This window comes from Sporothrix schenckii (genome assembly GCF_000961545.1).
Source record: "Sporothrix schenckii 1099-18 chromosome Unknown Cont47, whole genome shotgun sequence".
NCBI classification, from domain to species: domain Eukaryota; kingdom Fungi; phylum Ascomycota; class Sordariomycetes; order Ophiostomatales; family Ophiostomataceae; genus Sporothrix; species Sporothrix schenckii.
In genome coordinates, this window is record NW_015971148.1 from 1,875,985 (window position 1) to 1,896,018 (window position 20,034).

A 20,034-nucleotide genomic window follows, 5' to 3' on the forward strand; every position below is an offset into this window, starting at 1 on the left:
AAAGTCAATCACACGCTTTTTCCCGCCGCCGCCTACCGCCCCCTAGTCCAGCTTGATACTCCGGATCAGACCCGTGCTGATACCCGTGCGCTCGCCCTGGTAGTTGTCGCGGTCGACGGGCTTGTAGACGGCGCGCATGCTGGCCAGCTGCTTTTTCTTCTTCTCAAACTTGACGCGCTTCTTGACACGCGGGTTGTTCTTCTTCTCCTTGAGCGTCTTGTGGCTCAGGCCCTTGTTCTTCTCAATCTCCCACGTCAGCTGCCGCCGGCCGTCTTGGTCGAGCGACGTCTCGGGCAGGATGCGGTCGAGCTTGCCGGCCTCCATGGCTGCCTTGCGCGCCGCCTTGACGCCCATCTTTGCCTCGTGCGCCTTGACGATGCTGTTGTAGTACGCCAGGCTGGCCTCCTTGTCGGCCTCGTTGTCGTCTTCGTTGTCGTCTTCGTCGCTGCCTTGGTCGCTGCCGCCAAGCTCCTCGCCGGGCTGGATCGGCGCCTGGCCGCGTTTCGCCGCTGCGGCCTCGAGACGTGCCTGGCGGTCACGGAAGCGCTCACGGTAGGGAATGTCGGCGTCGCCGCCGGCCTGTCCGCTAGCGCCCGCGCGCAGGTTCGATTTTTGCATGATCTGCGACGTGTAGTAGCCGAGCGATTTCTTCCGCTTGAGCTTCTCCTCGGCCGTCCGCGCATCCAGGGCCTCCTCCTCGCCCAGGTCCGAGAGGCCATCGTTGCTGTCGTCGTCACCGCCGCGTGGTGCCGCGGCAGAAGCCTTCTTCGCCTTCTTGGGCTTCTTGTTCAGCAGCTCCGACAGGTCGGCCATGGACGCCTCGAGTTCTTGTGACGCGCCAGTGGCCCTGCTCTGCTTCTTCTTGGCCTTGCCGGCCTTATCCGTCTTGTCCGCCTTGTCCGTCTTTGCCGTCTTGCTGGTCTTGGCCTTCTTCTTGGTCTTGTCGACCGTCGCCTCAGCTGCTGCGGCCCGCTCTTGCGCCGCCTTCTCTTCCATCGCTCTCTCCACGGCCAGCGCCGCCGCCGCCGCCACCTTCCTAGCCTTCGCTGCCCGCCGCGCCTGCAGATTCTTGACGCGCTCCCACGTCGCGCGCGTGTCGACTAGGTATTGCATGACCTCGTGGTCGTGCAGCTCGTCGGCATCCATGATGTAGCGGCTGCCGCTCGGGTTGTCGCGTGAGGGAGACATGAACAACGAGAGGTACATGCAGATGGTGGCCACATAGCACGACAGCGCACGGAACTGCACCACCTCAAGCGACTCGCTGGGCTTGCCTTCGGCCAGCGCTTTGTACTCGTGCATCAGCGGCTCCAGCTCGACAAAGTCGTCGCACAGCGGGTCAAACTCGGGGTAGTAGTCTTTGAGAAACTTGGCCTTTTCCTCGGGCGTCATGGAGTCGATCTCCTCCTTGTTGGTCTTGGTTGTCAGCGTCACCGTGGGGCCGTCACCGGCAGCTGCTGCTGCGGTTGCGACAGCGCCCGGTGTTGTATCCGTCTTCTTCTCGGTCCATTCGTCCATGTCGAAAAAGTCCGACGCCTTCATCCGCGACAGCTGTTTCTTCTGCAATCGCCGTGCCTCGGCCTCCTCCTCCAGCGCATTGGCCTCGGTCTCAATCATCTCGCCGTCGTAGTACTCCTCCTTGGAGGTACCCCACCAGCCCTGGTCGCCATCCTCGTCGTCGCCAGTCTTTTTCGACGTGCCGTTGTCGTCGTCATCGTCGTCGTCACCCCGTCGTGCAGCCGCCGCCGCCGCTTTTGCCTTCTTTGCTGCGGCTTTCTTGGCCTTCGTCTTCTGCTTCCGGCGATCGCTCGCGTCCTGCTGGAACGCTTCGTTCTCCGAGTCGTCCGAGTCCTGGCCGAGCACCTCGTCCTCCGACAGCTCTAAGAAATCATCTTCCTGCTGCTCCAGCCGCTGGCGCTTGGTGCCTTTCTCGTCGCCCAGCAGAATCTTATCCTTGTCGAGAAAGTACTCCTCTTGCTCGTCGGCAATGTCTTCGTATGTCGTGATGGGCCCGAGCCGAGCATCTTTCGCGTCGTAGTCGCGGGGCCCTGAAGGTGCCTCGGCCACACGGCTGGCCTTTCTCTTCTTTGCCATTGTGCAGTAGTGGTCTGTGAGAGGTAAGGGGAGGGAAGGTCGGGAGGAGAAAAGCGTTTCGGCGGTAGACGTTGAAGTAAACAGCGTCAACGGTAGGCGCAGAAGATGAGATTTTGCTGGGTCGATGTCCCTACTAGGCGCAAGTAACTTTTTCTGCCAGATAAGAAAATTATTTCGCCTTATCGACTGGACCCATAAAAATGGGGGCCGTTTAGTTTAGGTGATCCTGTCAGCTGATCCTCACTGGCAACAAAACGTGGGCTCAGGGGATACAGCCTTAACAGCTGAGCGACCCTCACCTTAGCGCATTGCCAGCTAAACAGGTCCTAAACTGCACTGTAGTCGCCCCTAATTACAGCACCATCCGTCGCAAGTAATACGATATGGAATCACTTGCGGATCGACTACCAAGCACGCGTCCAAGATGCATGCTAGGATAGGCACTGTCCTTGAGCCTCAATCCATCACCCTGAACTGCGGAGGAAGTCTCAACCAATGTGAGACTGCTTGCAGTTTGACGCCGCACTTCTCACACATTCCGTGCACTTTTGGCCAGCGATATTGTCACTGGAGCTCTGGCGGCCCCACTTTTAATTACAGAACGTTCCTTCCAGTTAGTGAACCTACCACTGCTCCTGCCTGCCAGCGACATTGGGGGCTTATTAGGGAGTTTTCGAAAGACGTCAAGCGCCTGCGATGTTTGTCCTGGACATATAGAGAACGCTCACTTCTCACCCCTTTGTCCTTACTATCCCGTTTAAAGAACGACCGGCGGAGACGCAACTCGGACATGCCCAGCTCACTTGCTCTCACATCTGCAGGCATTGTCGGAGCTTCTGCCTTAGCCGCTACAACCATGGGCCTTTTTGGAGGAAACCAGATGCCGGTCGACGGCAAGGTGCGTTTTTACGTTTCGCAAACGAGACCACATGATTTTGGCTGACATGTCTTTTTTCCTCAGACCGTCCTGATCACCGGCGCCTCTGAGGGCATGGGCCGTTCGGCCGCCCGTCTGCTGGCCGCGCAGGGCGCCAACGTTATTGTTGTGGCCCGGAACGTCGAGCGCCTGACCGAGACCGTGGCCGAGATCAAGGTAGGTCCCCGTGGGTGATGGATGTTGATGAAAGACGGAGAATCCAAATCCACGCATCCTGCCGTTATAATGCCCCCATGCTGACCGTATGCCACAAGGCCGCTGCCAAATCCAGCACCCAGCGCTTCCACTACATCTCGGCCGACGTCGCCGTGCCCAACTACGCGCCGGCCGTCATCCGGGACGCCCTGGCCTGGAACGAGGACAAGCCCATTGACATTGTGTGGTGCGTCGCCGGCATGTCCACGCCGATGCTGTGGGCCGAGGAGACCCCCGAGGTCGCCTTTGGCGCCGGCCGCCGCGCCATGGATGTCAACTACTGGGGCGCCGCCGAGATGGCCCACGCCATCCTGCGCGAGTGGCTGCGGCCCGCGGCCGGGCCCTACAAGGAGCCGCGCCACCTCATCTTCACAGCGTCCGTGCTCGCGCTGTACCCCGTCGCCGGCTATGCGACCTACACGCCGACCAAGTGGGCGCTGCGCGGCCTCGCCGACACGCTGACGCAGGAGGTCATGCTGTACGAGCAGACCAACCCGGTGCGCGTGTCCGTTGTGTTCCCCGGCACGATCCTGAGCCCCGGCTTTGCGCGCGAGACCCAGACAAAGCCCGACGTGACGATCCACCTGGAAAAGGACGACCCGCAGTTCACGCCGGACGAGGTGGCCGCCAAGGCCATCAAGGGCCTGCAGCGCGGCGACCACTTTGTGACGGTGTCGATGCTGGGCGAAGTGATGCGCTGGGGCGTGCTGGGTGGCGCGCCGCGCAACGGGCTCCTGGACATGCTGGGCGCGTACCTCATGGCGCTCATTATGCCCTTGATTTTGTGGTGGTTCCACGGCGAGATCAAGTCGTGGGGCAAGAAGAACGGCCACCCGGCCACCTACAAGAAGAAGATATAGGCCTGGGTGGTGTGGCGTGACGTCTTTTGTTATAGCAACGTTTTTCTTTTCATCATAATTACTAGCGGCTCTGCAATACTGCATAAAAACGAGGACACAGCACGGCGTGTCCATAAGAAGAAGGAGCAAAACCTGTTTCCTGGCGTACAATGCGAAACCAAAATCTCAAATGTCTCTTATATGCATGAGTATATATACAAAGTATGCCCTCTTCCGCCTTACACACCCTTCCACTTGCCAAACTGCAGCCACCTGCGGTACAGGTCCTTGAAGAGTGCTCTTCCGCTGGCATCGACGGCGTCGTTGAGCAGTCGTCGCGTCCCGTCGGGGGTGATGGCCAGCACCGAGAACAGGCCCGGCTCGAGCGCCTCGCGCACGCCACGCGACAGCACGGCGCCGTCGATTTGCAGCTTGATGTACGTCATCAGCACAAGGTACATGTGCTGGCCGGCCGAGCGTTTTGCCGCATCCGTCGCAGAGTGCAGTGGCGCCGCCGGTATGCCTGTACTGCCTTTACGCGACGTTATCATGGTCACCGCCGCCGTCGACGGCTCGCAAATCAGCTCCAACAGACGGGAAAAGCGCTTGGCCTGCGCTGCCCAGGACACGGCGACGCTGTTTTTCGCGCTGTTCCGGCTGGTGCTGGTACTGTGGCCGGACTTGTGCTTTAGCTCATCTTGGTGACCGGCCGCCAGGCGGGCCAACAGTGCCTGCAGAGTGCCGACCAGCAGATGAAACCGGCCCTCCAGCCGGACACGGTGGCGCTTGAGGACGGCCTCGACGAGCTGGCACGCACCGTCGAACGCAACAATCGACGCCCGCACCATGTCGTTGTTGCCGAGAGCAGTGCCCGCACGCTTCAGGCCCACGACAGACGCCGCGGCACCCAGTGTCGCATCGACGTTCCACTGGCCCATGGCACCGGCGGCCTTGTCATCCATCAGCAGTGTGCGGATGGTCTGGGCGACGAGTTTGCACTCGGTGACACTGCTAGCGCGTGGCAGTCTCAGGGCCAGCTTGCTGTGGATGGCACCAAAGTGGAAGCCATCAGGGGTCTTTGCCGCGGCGGCGCCGGGAGTCTCAAAGAGGCGGACGAGCAGGTACTGGATCGCGAGGAGTTGGCCGATAGTCGACGAAGACGAAGACGAAAACGACGACGTCTCGTGATCGTCCTTCGCGTCCAGGGCGTCGATCAGTTCTGCCGTGTAGGACAGAAGCGATTCTTGGTCGTAGTCTGCCGTCTCGCCGGCGAGGTAGTCCCGGATCAGGTCGCCATCCAGAAGGACCGATGCAGCTGTGACAGCGGTGGTCGTGTTGGCAGCAACCGAGACAGCCTCGCCATTGTCGCCGCCCAAGAAGAGGCCCTGAAAGCGGACGTCACGAGCTGGCCGGCTCTCTTGACCACGAGTATACCGGGCAATGAATGCCTTCCACTTCCAGCCAATCTTCTGGTGGTTGGCACACAGCGCATCTGCCGATTTCGTGGCCTTCTTGATGACGGAGCTGAACTTCTTAAGCTCGACAAGCTCCGCCTGGATGTCGCCAGCCATGGCGGCGTCAAAAGTGAGCAGCAGCTGCAGCGGCAGATGGCTGGATTGGTCGGTGGTGGCATCGACTGTCCCCGTCATAGCCACGTCTTCCTCGTCTTTGCTCTCCAGCTGGTTGAGAAGCTGCTTGACGACAATCGATGCGAGCTGCTCCTTCGTCTTCTGTAGCTGTGCGGATCCATCTGCCACAACGTCCTTGAGGGCCACCAGCTTAGCACCGTACAGAACGAGCTGCAGATTGGTGGGGATCGTTTTGGAAATGACGCAGTCGTCTTTGTATGCCGGCGATTTTATAACAGCCCTGGCTACCTGTCGGAAGCGGTCGTAGACCCCAAGAGCCGACGCGGCATCCACGTTCTCCACGGTAGCGGCAACTGTCTCGCCGAAGTAGACAAGACGGTCAAATATGATCTCGCCAAAGGCTCGTTCGTGCGTGACTTTGGTCAGGAGGTCGAGGGCCAGGACGATCTCCTCCACGGTCCAGGACACAGCTGGTTTCCTGGACGGCGGCCGTAAAGGCAGCAAGGTGGCCACAATACGTTCTCGCTGGGACCGAGAGAGAAGGTGAGACGGGGTTTGCAACAAGGTGAGGGTAGTTTCTCTCAGGCCAGAGCTACGCTTGCCAGCGGCCTCTTCGAGACGCTTGACCTGGGCCTCTGTGGTGTTGCTCGTGACCTTCTGGTTCTGCAGATTTGTGACATTGTTGTAGACCAGTGTCGAGGGCGTGTTGGCGGCCAGTGTTGTATCGTTTTGTACGGTCAGGCCAGTCTGCCATGCCAGCAGAGCATCGAGGAAGGCAGACGGCTCGTCACTGCACTTGACCATTTCACTGGGATAAATAGTTAGCATCTATATAACGATGGGTGGCGAGAGGCACGATCCAAGGGCACCCCTCTCCCGCAAAAAAAAATACGTACTCAATAAATCGTGAAGAGCCACATAGCATCCACGTCAAATATGTCGCCCCAGCGGCCGTCTTTGTGTCGAACGAACCGCCAAACGACCTGGCAGCCCCGTTGACAGCCGTCGTCTGGCGTCCAACCTCCTGCAGAATCTCCATTCGGCTCTGGCTATCCTTCACCAGAACCGACAGCTCCTCCTGGAAAGGAGTGAAAAATGCCCACGTCATCTCACGGGCCGCCTGCTCGCTCTTGGCGTCAAACTTGACAGCCATCCACAGCGAAAAGCTGCATACAAGCGCCTCGAACTTGTCCTCGGTCAGCACAGATGCACTCTTGTTTTTGCTGCTACTGGCCGCGAGGCTCTTCAAAGATGCCTTGACGGCTGTCCAGATGCGCTCGGCATCCGAGAATCCCACCCAGGCGAGAGTCCGGCGCACCAGGCGCCACTGGATGGCAAGAATCTCAGGTGGCAGCGTGGATGAGGACGAGGACAGTTCGAGGCTCAGGATGGTATCAAGCATCTTGGTATGAACTGCGTCTTCAAACTCTTCGCTGCGGATGCCGGCACTGAGGGCATCAAAGATGACGAGGCGAGCCACCGCCTCCGCAGTCGCCGTGTCCTTGCCTCCACCGCTGCTAGACGAATTCTCGACCTCAGCAATCGCTGACAACAGCTGCTCCTTGGACAGGGCAGTTGGCATGGTGTCGGCCACCGCCGCCCGAAGGTCCTTGGCCAGCCAGGCATTCTGTACCGCTTGTGCCGTACCGTTGGCGAGGTACAGAGAAATGATGCCGGCTCGCCAACGTGTGACGAACCCGGAAAGGTTGCGGCTTCCGGCAAAGCCTCGGGCCAGCGAGATCAGGAAAGCGGAGGCGAACCGTGCATCGGCCGCCGACTGCGGCGCGGTCGACGGCGTGCTCAGCTGCTCGAGAGCGGCGTTGAGCAAGCTGGTGCTCTTGTCTGCCAGGAGGAACGCGTCGGCATCGCAGCGTGCAATGGATGCCAGTAGCCTCCAATCGGTGGCTGGTGCCGATTTCGGTAGGTCGTTTTGAAGTGCACATTTCTGGCACACCTGCTGAAGACTGTCGATAGACGGTGCCATGCTGTGTTGTGCGGCCATGTCGAGCAGGCCAGCCAGTGCTGTGTTCTTGCGCTCAGCAGACAGGACACTGGTGGCCATAAGCGGCTCCCGGATCGTCTCAAAGACGGTCTGCAGCCAGAGTTCGTTGTCCTTGCTGCTCGTGCCGCTCCCGGCCAGGAGGCGCGGTGCGTTGAGCGCCAAGTAGAAAAAGGTGGTGGCCCGCACGATGTAATCGTCAGCGTCGGTCTTCGCGGCGGAGTTGGACGTCGCAATCGATAAAGCGTTGACGTCCTTCAGGTTCACGAACAACGACCGAGCCGTGAGCACAAGGTTGTTTGTGAAGAAGCGCAAAAGGCCGGCAGTCCAGCGACGCTGCAATGCAGGGTCCAGAAGGTGCGCAGATCTGGTAGTGGTAGTGGTAGTGGTAGTGGTAGTGGACGGCACAACATCAAGCAGACGGCCAAGCAGAGTGAGGCCATCAAGCGACAACCGGCCTGCGACGTCAAAAGCGTCGTTGGGGCCCTGTAGACGCAGCTCCCATAGCGTCGAGAAGGTGGACATCCACGAGGCCTGGCCATCGATGGGTGTTGATGTACTCGACTTGCTGTCGTCGCCAGAGTCCCGACCGCTACCATCAACTCCTTCTTCAGTCGTCAGAGCCAGCCTGCATATCTTCAAAAGAGGTTCGAGCAGGGCGTTGGCGTCGGACGCCGGCACGTTGAAAAAGGACTTGATGTGCTCAGCTCCCATGTGATCGTACGGCGACAAAATGGAGGCAGACGAGGAGGCGCTCGCAGCCGTGCTGTCGTGGCCATCGTCCAGACGAGTCAGAAGAACACGCAGGGCCTCGAACAGAGCGCCAGCCGAGACGACGCAATTCTGCAGCTCTCGCAGCGAGGCCAGGTCGAACCGGGCGTCCTGTGACCGTTTCCGCTTGAGAGAGCTTTGGGCAGACGAAGACGACGCTGCATTCGGTGTTGCCAGATCCTTTGCGGTCTGCTGCAGGACAGAAAGAAAACGGCGGTCGGCGAGCGACTTGGCCAGCGAGAAGAGCGGGATGCGGCCAAAGATGCACGCCAGGATGCGCCATGTGAGGGGCCACCGACGCAGGGTCTCGGTCTCGGGGCTGACGGGGCCGGAGCTTGACGAGTGCATGTTCTTGAGAAGCCACCTGAGGGCAACCTCTTCGGAGGCATGGAAGCGGCCGGCGGCGGATGTGGATGTGGATGTGGTTGTGGATGCGGATGTGGCAGCCAGGGCGTCCCAGAGACGCTGCAGCTTGGAGACCACCGTCTCGGGGCCGCTCTGGTCCAACGACCGGGCAGCTTTGAGGAGAGCCTCCTCAGCCATGGCAGCTGTTCAGCAGAAAGAGAGAGTCGTCGAGGTGAAGGGCGAGAGGTGAAGGCGAGCGAAGCGTAAGATTATCACGACTCTATTCCATGCGGGAACGGCTGGCAAGGCACCAATTCGCTCTTGGCAAGCTAACAACAGCAGCTTTGGCCAAGCGGTAGGTTGTGTGGCGTCGTGATCGTGGTGCCGTGTGGACTGACGATGTTGTTTGGCCAAAATATGAAAGGGGGCGTTTCCTATGTTGGGTTTCCTCTCTTCATGCGTCTCTACGCAGTGGCTCGCATCGCTCCTTCTGATAGCAGAAAAAAAGTTATGCCAAAGGAATTCTGCCGGTTTTGGTCCTGCAGCGGCGACGAAGCTAACCTGCACTTTGTTTCACCGCCTTTGTACTTTGTACCTTCTCCCCTCTGGGTCCCATTCCTTCCCTACAAAAAACTTGTTAGCCGGTTTAGTCCGCGTCTGCGCGGAAAACACGAAATCGGCCTGCCCGCTCGCTGCGCTAATAGTTTCCCTGTGTCGCAAACAGCTCCAGCACTCTGTCTCGTCACGTTTGTCTCCATTGGCACAACATCCGTTTGATCTTTGCCCTCTGCCCATTGTCATCCATCGCAACCTCCATCACACCACCTACGTCCATCGACATCCATTTCCAACAGCGACTGCATCAACGTTTGTCTGCCCATTGAATTGGTTCTGCTGACAGCTTGCTGGCGGATTGCTGACCTGTTTTGCTTTGTCCAGCGCATCGTTTCCGTTCATGACATTGAACTGATCCCGGTTTCCGGCTACCTCGACTACTTTACAGACTCCTCCCTTCCTCTCTTCCTCCCCTTTACACACCATGTCCGACGCATCGGCTCCGGCACCATCACAGCGGGTGGTCGCGCGCCCCGTCAGCGAGGCGCTGCTGAATGAGAAGGTGGGATGCCCATGAGCTCCGTGTGGGAGTTTCTCTGTCTGTAAACTCCTTACTAACTGACAGCAGTGGGACCACTGCCTGTCCAACCTGGTGATCAAGTCGGGCCTCGGCCTGGGTTTCGGCGTGGTGTTCTCGGTGCTGCTGTTCAAGCGGCGAGCGTGGCCGGCCGTCGTGGGCCTCGGCTTTGGCGCGGGTCGGGCGTACGAGGAGTGCAACTGGACGCTGAAGCAGGCGGCCAAGGACATCCGGACGCAGGCGTAAGGATTTACGAGGAGGCTTTGCTTAACCCGGAGCTGGGGCAGAGAGCAGCTCTGCATGTAAAACAGCGAGACGAAAAGTAGTACCGGTATGATGATGGCAGAGAGGATGTCACACCCTCTTCTCTTTCAGACACCGCTCACTTTTCTCGATTGTACAAGCCCACCGCGTACCTTTGTATCATCCATTTAATAACTTTGTTACATTTTATTTGTCTTATCTAGCTATACAGGAGACGGACGGAACAGAATAGAAGGCACCCGTTTACATTTATACAAAGGAACAGATTCATGAAAATGAGATCTATGTAAACAATATAACTACATGTTGCAAAAGCGCCCGACCGCGGGGCCGATCCAGTGCATGACAGCCCAGGAGTAGCTGCTTTGTATCGGAGCTTTAAACCCCGGCTTTTGTCCTGGACGTTATCCACAATTGTGTCCAAGGAAATATCCCAAGAGAAATAGGGAAAATAGACGGAAAAGATTGCCAGTATATAAAAATGGCGCACGCCCAATAACACCACGTAGCGACCCAACAACGCTTACGGTTGCCCACACACCAGGCAAGCTCACATGATCGTACAGCAGTTCTTGAGCAACCGCGGCAAGCACTTGACCACGGCCTGCTCGATCTGCTGCTCCATCTGGTCGTTGTTGTTGTTGTTGTAGTTCTGGTGCTGGTTCTGGTGGTGCTGCTGGTAGTGCGGTTGTTGCTGCTGCTGGTACGGGTACTGGTTGCCGTGCGCCGCGCCGGCGTAGCTGTTCTGAGGCTGGCTCGGGTAGCCGCCGCCGCCGCCGCCACCACCATGGTAGCCGCCCAGGTGGCCCGACGGCTGCGGCGGCAGCGGCGGCGCGCCGTCGACGGCACCGCCCTGCAGGTTCACGTAGATGCGGCCTTCGTTCGGCTCGGTGGCATACTGCAGGCCGAGCTCGCGGCACAGCTGCTCGACGGCCGGCTTGATCTTCTGGATGTGGTTCACGCTGTGGTTGCCACGGCCGACAATGACGTGCAGGTGGTTCTGGCCCTGGGACTGGGCAGCCCGGATGCGGTCCGTCAGGATGCGCTCGGCCTCTTCGACAAACTGGCCGTGCAGGTCAATGGTGTCGGCGGCGACGCGGCCGACGGCGTTGTTCTCCCGAAAAATATAGTCGGACGCCTGGCGGTTGTACATGTCCATCTGCGCGGCGTGCTTCTTGCCCTCTTCCGACAGGGCCTTGGCGCCGGCGCCGTCGCCCTTTTGGTAGGCTTGGTGGGAGCGGTCCATGCAGGACGAGCGCTTGCCTGCCTCCTTGCGGGCGAGGTCGCGGAGACGGTCATACTCGGCCTCGGCGTCATTGCCGGCGCTGTGGTTGAATGCTGACTTGTTAGCAAGAGGTGCACGGCTGAGAGAGAGCGAGAGAGAAAGAGAGCAAATGGGGGCGAGACGTACACCGCTCGCCGAGATGGGTCATGTGAATGGCAGAGGAAGCCATGGCGACGTCGGAGCGCAGGAGGGCGTCACGGGGTGAACTGTGGTGCGCGGGGCGAGGGAAGGCGGCGCGTCAAGTTGCGACAAGCAGGCGCGATGGACACTGAGAGGATGAGGTCAGAGCCAGAGTCGCCAAGCGGAAATTGCGACCGTAGGGTAGCACACACAAAGCCCGGGGGAAGGCGCGGTTCGGGGCGAGGAAGTTGCGAGGCGGGCACGAGGCTCGAGGAAGGAAGACAGGTTGAGGCGGCAGAAAAAAATGGTGGTGAAGCCGCGTTGCTTTTAGTGAGGAAGGTACGATCTGTCGCCAAAGCGCCAGTACGATCTACGGGAACATCAACAGACGACGCACAGTCGTTAGTTCATTTTCGTTTGCGCGCCGGTTTGCGAAATCCTTTTTGCAGTTCCTGAGAGACCAAGTGGATTTTTACAGATGAGGTACGGTTGGTTGCTTTGAGCGTCCAATGGCAGTCTGCACTAGCATAAACCACTGCAATCCGCCAGCAGTCCGTGATTTAGTGGCCGATGGGCGATGCGACGAGCAGAAGAAGAAGCAACGAAAACGGGAAATTGGGCTAGGCAAGCTGAAAAGCGCGAAGTGTAAGTGGGAAATGCCGGTGTCAGAGAATGAGATGACAGGTGCAAAAGATACCGAGTAATTCAGAAGATGATTGAAAAACACTAGCGCAGCGCCGAACCCAATTCCACTTGGTGCTCCGCGTTGCCGAAAAGAGCAGGATCGGCGGCAAGTATCGAAAAGGCAACCGCACCAGGCTGGCGTACCTGCCGCTGGAGTGGCCATGGCACATACATTGTATTTGTGTTACGATGCAAATCGACCACCGAGATGCACATGAAATAATACGACATATGCGTATATATATTTGGATATGGGCCTGGGAGCACACGATGCGTTCTGGTTATACGTCGGTGGCTGCTCTGTGCGCCACGGCGGTCCCACGACGGTGGTGTGGGAGGACAGGTTGGGAGGACAAATGTAGAGACAACGAAACTGACACCAGAAAAGAGCTGGAGAGCCGCAGAAGAACAGCCGACGAACAGCATCGGCGGACAACATCCAATGGACACCAATGCTCTCTAACACGACAGGTGGATGGCTGCACATGGCGGATGTCGTTGTCGGTGAGGCTCTCCCCGTCCAGTCTCAGCCATTGGTGGCAAGGTATGGTGGTATTTGCATCTTGATACGGCGTACGACTATGGACGGCTGTGGGTGACCGGGTATCCCGCCTAGAAGAAAAGAAGCAAAGATAAACATAAGAACAGAGAAGCATAGGACGAAGCGGGTGAAATATGACAATGAAATATGACAATATGCGGGCAGCCGCTTCCCGAGTTGCCCAAAGCCGGTCAGCGGGCTGGAAGTGTTCTGCAGCAGAACTTTGGTTGCGGGTGGCATCCAGAGTACGTCGTAGGCCATGCATATTGCGGGTGAAAACCAGTCATGTTTATTTCATTTTGGCTGCCCTGGGTTGGGAAGATTTGTGGCGTCGTGATCGTGGTCTCGATGTCCAAGGCTGTGAGAAAAACTCCAGAGAGTGCAAGATAGTGCAAACAAGGGAGACAGTGGCAGTGTCTATTTCTCTGTTCGAAATTTGTCCGAATAACAGATACAACCCTGACAATAGCAAAACGACAAGACGCAAGGAGCATCGTGAGGAAGGGGAAAGGAAGGCCTGTCAGGGGCATGCGGTACTTCATCCTTCCAGAACTGTTCACCTCATGTCCAAGGATCCTTCCTCCATATTCAGGAACCACAGAAACTGCCCCAGGCATGCAATTCAGGACAGGGCACAGGCTAACAAGCTGCACTGGCCAGGCACAATTTGATCCTGATTCACTGATTCTTCTGCATGTGCCTGTTAGATGCAACGTCGACGCACTCCCAGAGATACGACGTAATAGCGGGGGCTATAAAGTGCATAAGACTGTCCACATTGTCGTTTTCTCTGCAATCTGATGAGCCGCCGTGAGTTTTATGACCATGCCACTTTTGTGTTGAAGGCTTGCACCCGTTTTCTGGAGAGCCTTCACCTTCAGCCTTCACCTCGTACATGTGGCACATTACCAAGCATGCCCCCACCGCATCGTACTTGGCACGCACAAAACACATTTCGTTTTTGACCAGGATCAAGAAACGTGATGCATCAGTCCGTCATTTCAGAAGAGGCATAAGATCCATGAGGTTGACAGTTTATGCCCTGTGTAAGAGGCAAGGGAGCACTCTCAACGCCAAGGTGAACTCCACCCAAAGCGTACGGAGAGCACCCCTTTCCAATCGTGGGCTTCTTTACCTCTGTTCTGTGGGTTTACTCCGCCACGACGTCCAGCGATGAGGAAACTAACCGACTGTGGTCCCAATATCAGAGGCTTGTTGTTTCGTGACAAGACAATACAAATGGGGTGAGAGGTAGCGCCGTGAAGCAAAAGAACTTTGGGGAAGCAAAGGGTGGATTTCTTCTTCCCTTCGTCTTTCAGACTTCAGCGTTCAAAGAAATAACAGACAAGCTACCGGTCCAGCCCGGCCGTTCGGGGCGGATTGAGTGCTGGGTCTGCTGGTTCGTCTTGCTGTCGGCGTCCAACACCCACAATCTGCCGTCGAACGACCGCTTTCAGAGGACGCTATGCCGAAAGTTGAACTAAAAGAAGGGGGGACAAAGGTGGCGAGAACCCAGAAGAAGAAGAAAAACTGACTTTGTCCACGGAGTGGGTTCGCTGGCCACATGGCCATGGCCGGGGATTTCGTTAGATTTGAGGCCCTCCCTCATCCCGTTAGGCAAAGATGCATTTCGCTTGGAGTCCTGCCGGTGTCCGCAATGTGCCGACGTTGGCATTGCCCCTCCCCCCCCCGGGATAATGTGCTGTGCTGAGCTGTGTCACAGTGTCACAGGGCATTCCTGATCTTGAAGAATACGACGTAGGTCCTTGCCCAACCTTTGGAACCATCCGTCTTGTCAATTGGTCATCTCATCATCTCGTCATCTCATAATCTTAACCGGTCGTTTTTCACTACTCGGGAAAGACGATCACGTCGGGATCCGCATTGAACCTGGCTGTGTGACGAGCGGAGAAATATGACAAAAGAGACGTGCGACGAGACAAGGGGGAAGGAAAGGGTCGCGCCTCTTTTCATGAGGCTTACATAAAGTACTGTCCGAGGGAAGAATTCCAAACAGGATGGATTCCGTACAGAGCCGGACCAGTCAACTGTAGCAATGGGCGCGCCCAGCCGATATCCGGAATAATAGTGGGAAACTCCTCGTCAGTGATTACGAAGTAGACGCTCGCTGTCCTGCAAGATTGTCTGCAGTCTCCAAAAATAAGGTCCGCACTGCGGCTAAAACAGGCTGTTTCAACCATGAGGGTGTGGTGGCAGTAGCGCTGCAAAAAGAAAGACAGGAGTAGGAGGAAACTCTGTATTATGCGCAGTAGCGTGTGGAGGCTGGGTGCCGAAAGGTGAGATAAAATGGAGTAAGAACAAGAAGAGTGACAAAAGAAAACACAATGCCGCTGGGAAAATCAATGACTGATATTCAGGGGAAAGACGATGGTCGACCGCATCCAAAATAGCACCCCGAGCCCGGTTGGTAGCAACATGACCAGACGGGAGGAGACGAGACGATGATATGAAACTGACGGACAAGAGTGCGAGGTACGTCGCAACGCGTACGACATACGACATATAGCTGTGCCAAGGGCCTCGTTCATCGGCCACCGTCTGCGGCCTGGTTTGGGTGAACATATAGAATGCGTCGTCGTCATTGTAAGATCACAGTGCCGGCCGTCTTGGTCGTTGTCGTCAATGAACCGCCATCAATGCACCGTCGACAGCCTCGTCTCATTATCGACAGCTTAACGGAAATTCGGCTGTCACATCAAACAATGTTTCTGTTCGTCCACCATGCATCCACTTGACTGCAGCAAAGGCGAGATGTCGTCTGGGGCCCGGCAGAGTTGTCTCGATGTCCTCTCCATGCTTTAAAGGTGCTGTGAAAACTGCGGCATACTCCGGAAGTAGTACGCTGGTTCGCTGCGCTTGTTCGAACATGCGCTGGGTGCATACCCCTGTATTTGTCTCACAATATTGCCGAGAGACCTGTGCTCGAACAGCTCGAAAAACGGCCAGCGCGAGACATTTCAAACCTAAATGGGTAACGATGTCGAAAGGATAAGCCAAAAAGGCTACCAGAAGAGATGCCAGAAGAGGTGAGGAAGGGCATGCACCTCGGTGGAGCCTTGTCTTGGTTGTCTCTCTTGACAGCCAGCAAGCGAGACGAAGTATACAAATAGTGTGCGAGGCAAGGCTCTCCTTATTGTGGGTTCTGGGCGTTCGTTCGCGTCGTCTCTTTCTGCTTTTCAGCTTTTGAGGTTTTCAGCGTTTTTCGGCAGCGTCAGGCATTTTCTTCTTTGGCATCAACACTGGTCGTCCAGCACTCACCGCTGCCAGCCGCATCTGGGCTCCTGTCGCCGCCTTGCCTCATTTGTCGTTTTCGATGGCGATACTTCTCCATACCTCGCGCCCCCGCATCATTCCCTCCTTCCTCCTGCTCAAACATACCCCATTATCCGGTCTCCGTATTGCCTTTTTTGTTTCGATCGACAGTCGCCCGCTTGCCTTTTCTTGGTCCTCTGTGCGGCTGGATGAGCGGCCAGGCGGCTTGTGCGCAAAAACAAAGTGGGAGAATATGGAATAATCAGGACACCAAGACGGCAACAAATGGCCAAACTGGGCACCCGCGACCCCAAATAGAGACAAGAGCCGTCACGAAAGCAAGATGTGCCGCCTCCAAGCACAGGTCATGCCGCCGGGGTGCAACGGACACCTTTTTCACCTCCTCGTCATGCTGTGAACGATTACCAATTGGGAACTGAAGTGTCGTGAGAAAAGTGCTTGCGAGCCAACCAGGTGTCGATTGGCCGCAGGCTCTGTGTGTGCCTGTTGTTCCTGTTGCTCTTCTGTTCTGTTCTGTGCTGTGTTTTGGTGTGTCTTGGAGTCCATCAAAGGTCAGAGCGTCGGGACACCCTGCGCAAGTCACGTCGCCTCCTGTCGCTCTTTCTGGCCGCTATGTCTTTTGCTTCTTGCCTTCTTCTGCTCTCTCTTTGGTCGCCCGGTTGCTACTTCCATTCTCAGTCTGCGTTCGTCTACATCCTGCCGTACAAGCGCATTGTTCTTGCCATTAATGCTCCCGTCCTCCAGAATTTCCAGATTCGCTCGTCGTTTTTCTCCTTTGCTCTTTCCTTTTTTTCTACCACCCGGGGCCAAATGTACATGCATGCTCGTGCTACGCTTCACAGCCTGCCACACCTCTTCTCCCATCGATTGCCGGCTGGGGGCCTGACTTTCTGGGTAATATTCCCCTGGTCTTTCGTTTCGCCTAGTGCCGAGCCTGTGCATGCATTGATTTTGCTGCTCTTTTCCTCACAGGGCCTGTCCATCTCTAAAATAGCGGCCCTAAGGTATGGAGCAAGGGGGATCCACTTGCTCCTTCTGGCCCTGGCTAAGTATCTCGCGCTAGTCCCCTGCTCCCAGGACAGAAAGAGCCAATCACAAAACGGCCCGTTAAGGACAGAGCATCGAAGGGTTCGTCGTCAGATCAATGAATACTACTTACTTCACGTACGCCCATCAAAACTCCTGATCTCTATGTTGTATGCCAGAATGCGATAGCTGGCCACTCGCTGTGCGTCACCGTCGCCCTCTTTTCGCTGCATCATGCGAAGGTATGCCTGCGCCATTGTAACGAGAATAAGGAGCTCGAAAGAACGACAGGCACCTTGTAGGCCGCAGCAGGTGTAATCCGGCCCTTTTGCACCTTCCACTCGCTCATCCTTCTATCCACCTAAAATTTAGCGCATTAGAGTCTCGTTGCATTGTGCTGCTGCCCTGACTCGCCATGACGAGCCTTCCGTCACCCCCCCCCCCCCCCTTCCCCCTCGAAGCAGTCCCCGAATTTATCTGTAAGTCGTAAGGTGGCTCCCCCCTTTTTGCTTTTTACCGGCAAGCCCGCTGGCCACCCCGTTCCTTCCCCATCTCAATACCCATTTTTGTGATTGCCCATTTACTGCTTTCCTGCCGGTCGCACCTGCCCAGCTGTCTGGGGCTGCTGCAATTGTCGATACAGGTACCCATCCATCGTCAGCTTCCCTGTCGCTCATCTTTCCCGCCACCACTCAATAATCTCCTTCTCCTCGCCCCTCGGGCCCTGTCTCCTCATTCCTTCCGTCGCCCTCCATTTCTTCCCTCCTCTGGTCTTTCCATCTCACCACGATTGCAACCCCCAGCACTTACCCTTCCAGCGCTCGTTCCCCCCAACCTCTTTTCTCACTAGTCGCATTTCGTCTCTCTCCTCTCCTCACTGCTCTCTCCTGTCGGACCCATTCCCTTATTTTATTTCCTTAGCTTACTTTGGGGTGGTACTTTCCTCGCCCACTCGGATTTTGCTCCTGTCCTTTTTCCTCCCCCTTTTTCCTGATCCCGCCGATTTTCGACCCTTTCAACATCGCGACACCTCGACCGCTTTTTTCTTCTTTGCAACTACGCCTTTCGTTACCGTCGAGCTTCTTTTCGCCGTGAGGTTTTCTTTTGCTGGACAATACCCCAATACACGGCCGATTCGACGGGTAAGTTTTCGCTTTGATGTTTTCTCTTCGTTTTGTGTGGTTTGTCCTTTTGTCGCCTCTCGATCTGGCCCGACGCTCTCGACGCGATCATCAAATACCGATTCCGACAATCAAGTGTCACGCCTGGGGCCTGTTCATTTCATCCCTTTCTACACTCTCCGGATTGAGCTTCTCATTTGAAGCATACCAATTTACGATGCCGGTCTACTGGCGCTGTCGTCTATTGTCGACCTACTATTGTCGTCTTTGTCCCGCCAATGCTCTCTAGCACGACACTCGCCTACAATCGCCACCACTTTTCAACCTTTCCTGTTTCCCGACTCGCGTGACAGCTGCAACAAAACAAATATCATCCTGTGCCGAAATGCTAACCATGAGTCAATCCAATAGAACCACGACTGCTGTCTTTTCACGAGAAAACGGCCGGTTAACCAGATTGTTTTGTCACCCTTTTTACGAAACCGTTTTCGAGCTCCCGTGCGAGTCACCAATCAACCAAGATGGGTTGCGGAATGAGTGTGGAGGAGAAGGAGGGCAAGGCCCGGAACGAGGAGATTGAGAACCAGCTCAAGCGCGACCGGATGCAGCAGCGGAACGAGATCAAGATGCTTCTTCTAGGTATGTCACGGCGTCTCTCTAGGGAGAAATGATTGCGGGGGTGCCCCAAAACGAATGTGTTCTGACAAAATAATCCAGGTGCTGGTGAATCCGGAAAGTCGACCATTCTGAAGCAGATGAAGCTGATCCACGAGGGCGGCTACTCACGCGACGAGCGTGAGTCGTTCAAGGAGATCATCTACAGCAACACCGTCCAGTCCATGCGCGTCATCCTCGAGGCCATGGAGTCTCTGGAGCTCCCGCTGGAGGACCAGCGCATGGAGTACCACGTCCAGACCATCTTTATGCAACCCGCCCAGATCGAGGGCGAGGTCCTGCCGCCTGAGGTTGGCAATGCCATTGAGGCTCTGTGGAAGGACCGCGGTGTGCAGGAGTGTTTCAAGCGCTCGCGCGAGTACCAGCTCAACGATTCGGCTAGATAGTGAGTGTCTGCTCGCCTTCCACCTTTTGTCTCAACTTTATAGACTAACAAACAAAAGCTACTTCGACAACATTGCTCGCATTGCTGCGCCCGACTACATGCCCGACGACCAGGACGTCCTGCGGTCGCGTGTCAAGACGACCGGTATCACCGAGACGACCTTTATTATCGGCGACCTCACTTACCGCATGTTCGACGTCGGTGGCCAGCGGTCGGAGCGGAAGAAGTGGATTCACTGCTTCGAGAACGTCACGACAATTCTGTTCCTCGTCGCTATTTCCGAGTACGACCAGCTTCTGTTCGAGGACGAGACGGTCAACCGTATGCAGGAGGCGCTTACCTTGTTCGATTCCATTTGCAACTCGCGGTGGTTCATCAAGACGTCTATCATTCTGTTCCTGAACAAGATCGACCGGTTCAAGGAGAAGTTGCCCATCTCCCCCATGAAGAACTACTTCCCCGACTACGAGGGAGGTGATGACTACGCCGCCGCTTGCGACTACATCCTGAACCGCTTCGTCAACCTCAACCAGCACGAGAGCAAGCAGATCTACACACACTTCACCTGCGCTACCGACACAACACAAATTCGCTTCGTCATGGCGGCTGTTAATGGTGAGTATTGGTCTTATTGAGCGCGCGGTGCATCCAAGGTACTAACTCGCAATAGATATCATCATTCAGGAGAACTTGCGTCTATGTGGTCTTATCTAAACACATCAGCGTCTACTTGCTTTT

General features: G+C 56.5%; 9 protein-coding genes across 9 annotated transcripts; 5 read left to right on the plus strand and 4 right to left on the minus strand.

Annotated features, from left to right (window-relative positions):
• Positions 1–42: 42 nt before the first annotated feature.
• SPSK_03153 (U3 small nucleolar RNA-associated protein 3) lies at positions 43–2,094 on the minus strand (the record flags this gene model as incomplete). The annotated part of the gene is made up of 1 exon (XM_016729994.1): positions 43–2,094. The coding sequence occupies one exon, from the start codon at positions 2,092–2,094 to the stop codon at positions 43–45; it is 2,052 nt and encodes a 683-aa protein (XP_016585176.1).
• Positions 2,095–2,884: 790 nt separating this feature from the next.
• On the plus strand, positions 2,885–3,205 carry SPSK_03758 (uncharacterized protein; the record flags this gene model as incomplete). Its single annotated transcript, XM_016730592.1, has 2 exons — positions 2,885–2,992; positions 3,056–3,205. 2 exons carry the CDS (start codon positions 2,885–2,887, stop codon positions 3,203–3,205), a joined length of 258 nt encoding a protein of 85 aa, XP_016585177.1.
• A 59-nt stretch (positions 3,206–3,264) lies between these two features.
• SPSK_03570 (3-ketosphinganine reductase) lies at positions 3,265–4,086 on the plus strand (the record flags this gene model as incomplete). The annotated part of the gene is made up of 1 exon (XM_016730407.1): positions 3,265–4,086. The coding sequence occupies one exon, from the start codon at positions 3,265–3,267 to the stop codon at positions 4,084–4,086; it is 822 nt and encodes a 273-aa protein (XP_016585178.1).
• Positions 4,087–4,304: 218 nt separating this feature from the next.
• SPSK_02933 (uncharacterized protein) lies at positions 4,305–8,967 on the minus strand (the record flags this gene model as incomplete). Its single annotated transcript, XM_016729781.1, has 2 exons — positions 4,305–6,462; positions 6,551–8,967. The coding sequence occupies 2 exons, from the start codon at positions 8,965–8,967 to the stop codon at positions 4,305–4,307; spliced, it is 4,575 nt and encodes a 1,524-aa protein (XP_016585179.1).
• An 841-nt stretch (positions 8,968–9,808) lies between these two features.
• Positions 9,809–10,147, plus strand: SPSK_03750 (uncharacterized protein; the record flags this gene model as incomplete). The annotated part of the gene is made up of 2 exons (XM_016730584.1): positions 9,809–9,886; positions 9,953–10,147. The coding sequence occupies 2 exons, from the start codon at positions 9,809–9,811 to the stop codon at positions 10,145–10,147; spliced, it is 273 nt and encodes a 90-aa protein (XP_016585180.1).
• A 568-nt stretch (positions 10,148–10,715) lies between these two features.
• On the minus strand, positions 10,716–11,619 carry SPSK_03550 (uncharacterized protein; the record flags this gene model as incomplete). Its single annotated transcript, XM_016730388.1, has 2 exons — positions 10,716–11,503; positions 11,577–11,619. The coding sequence occupies 2 exons, from the start codon at positions 11,617–11,619 to the stop codon at positions 10,716–10,718; spliced, it is 831 nt and encodes a 276-aa protein (XP_016585181.1).
• An 886-nt stretch (positions 11,620–12,505) lies between these two features.
• On the plus strand, positions 12,506–12,853 carry SPSK_03746 (uncharacterized protein; the record flags this gene model as incomplete). Its single annotated transcript, XM_016730580.1, has 2 exons — positions 12,506–12,583; positions 12,638–12,853. The coding sequence occupies 2 exons, from the start codon at positions 12,506–12,508 to the stop codon at positions 12,851–12,853; spliced, it is 294 nt and encodes a 97-aa protein (XP_016585182.1).
• A 620-nt stretch (positions 12,854–13,473) lies between these two features.
• SPSK_03785 (uncharacterized protein) lies at positions 13,474–13,749 on the minus strand (the record flags this gene model as incomplete). The annotated part of the gene is made up of 1 exon (XM_016730619.1): positions 13,474–13,749. The coding sequence occupies one exon, from the start codon at positions 13,747–13,749 to the stop codon at positions 13,474–13,476; it is 276 nt and encodes a 91-aa protein (XP_016585183.1).
• Positions 13,750–18,757: 5,008 nt separating this feature from the next.
• Positions 18,758–20,010, plus strand: SPSK_03414 (guanine nucleotide binding protein (G protein), alpha, other; the record flags this gene model as incomplete). The annotated part of the gene is made up of 4 exons (XM_016730252.1): positions 18,758–18,875; positions 18,954–19,296; positions 19,355–19,911; positions 19,967–20,010. 4 exons carry the CDS (start codon positions 18,758–18,760, stop codon positions 20,008–20,010), a joined length of 1,062 nt encoding a protein of 353 aa, XP_016585184.1.
• Between the last annotated feature and the right edge of the window lie 24 nt (positions 20,011–20,034).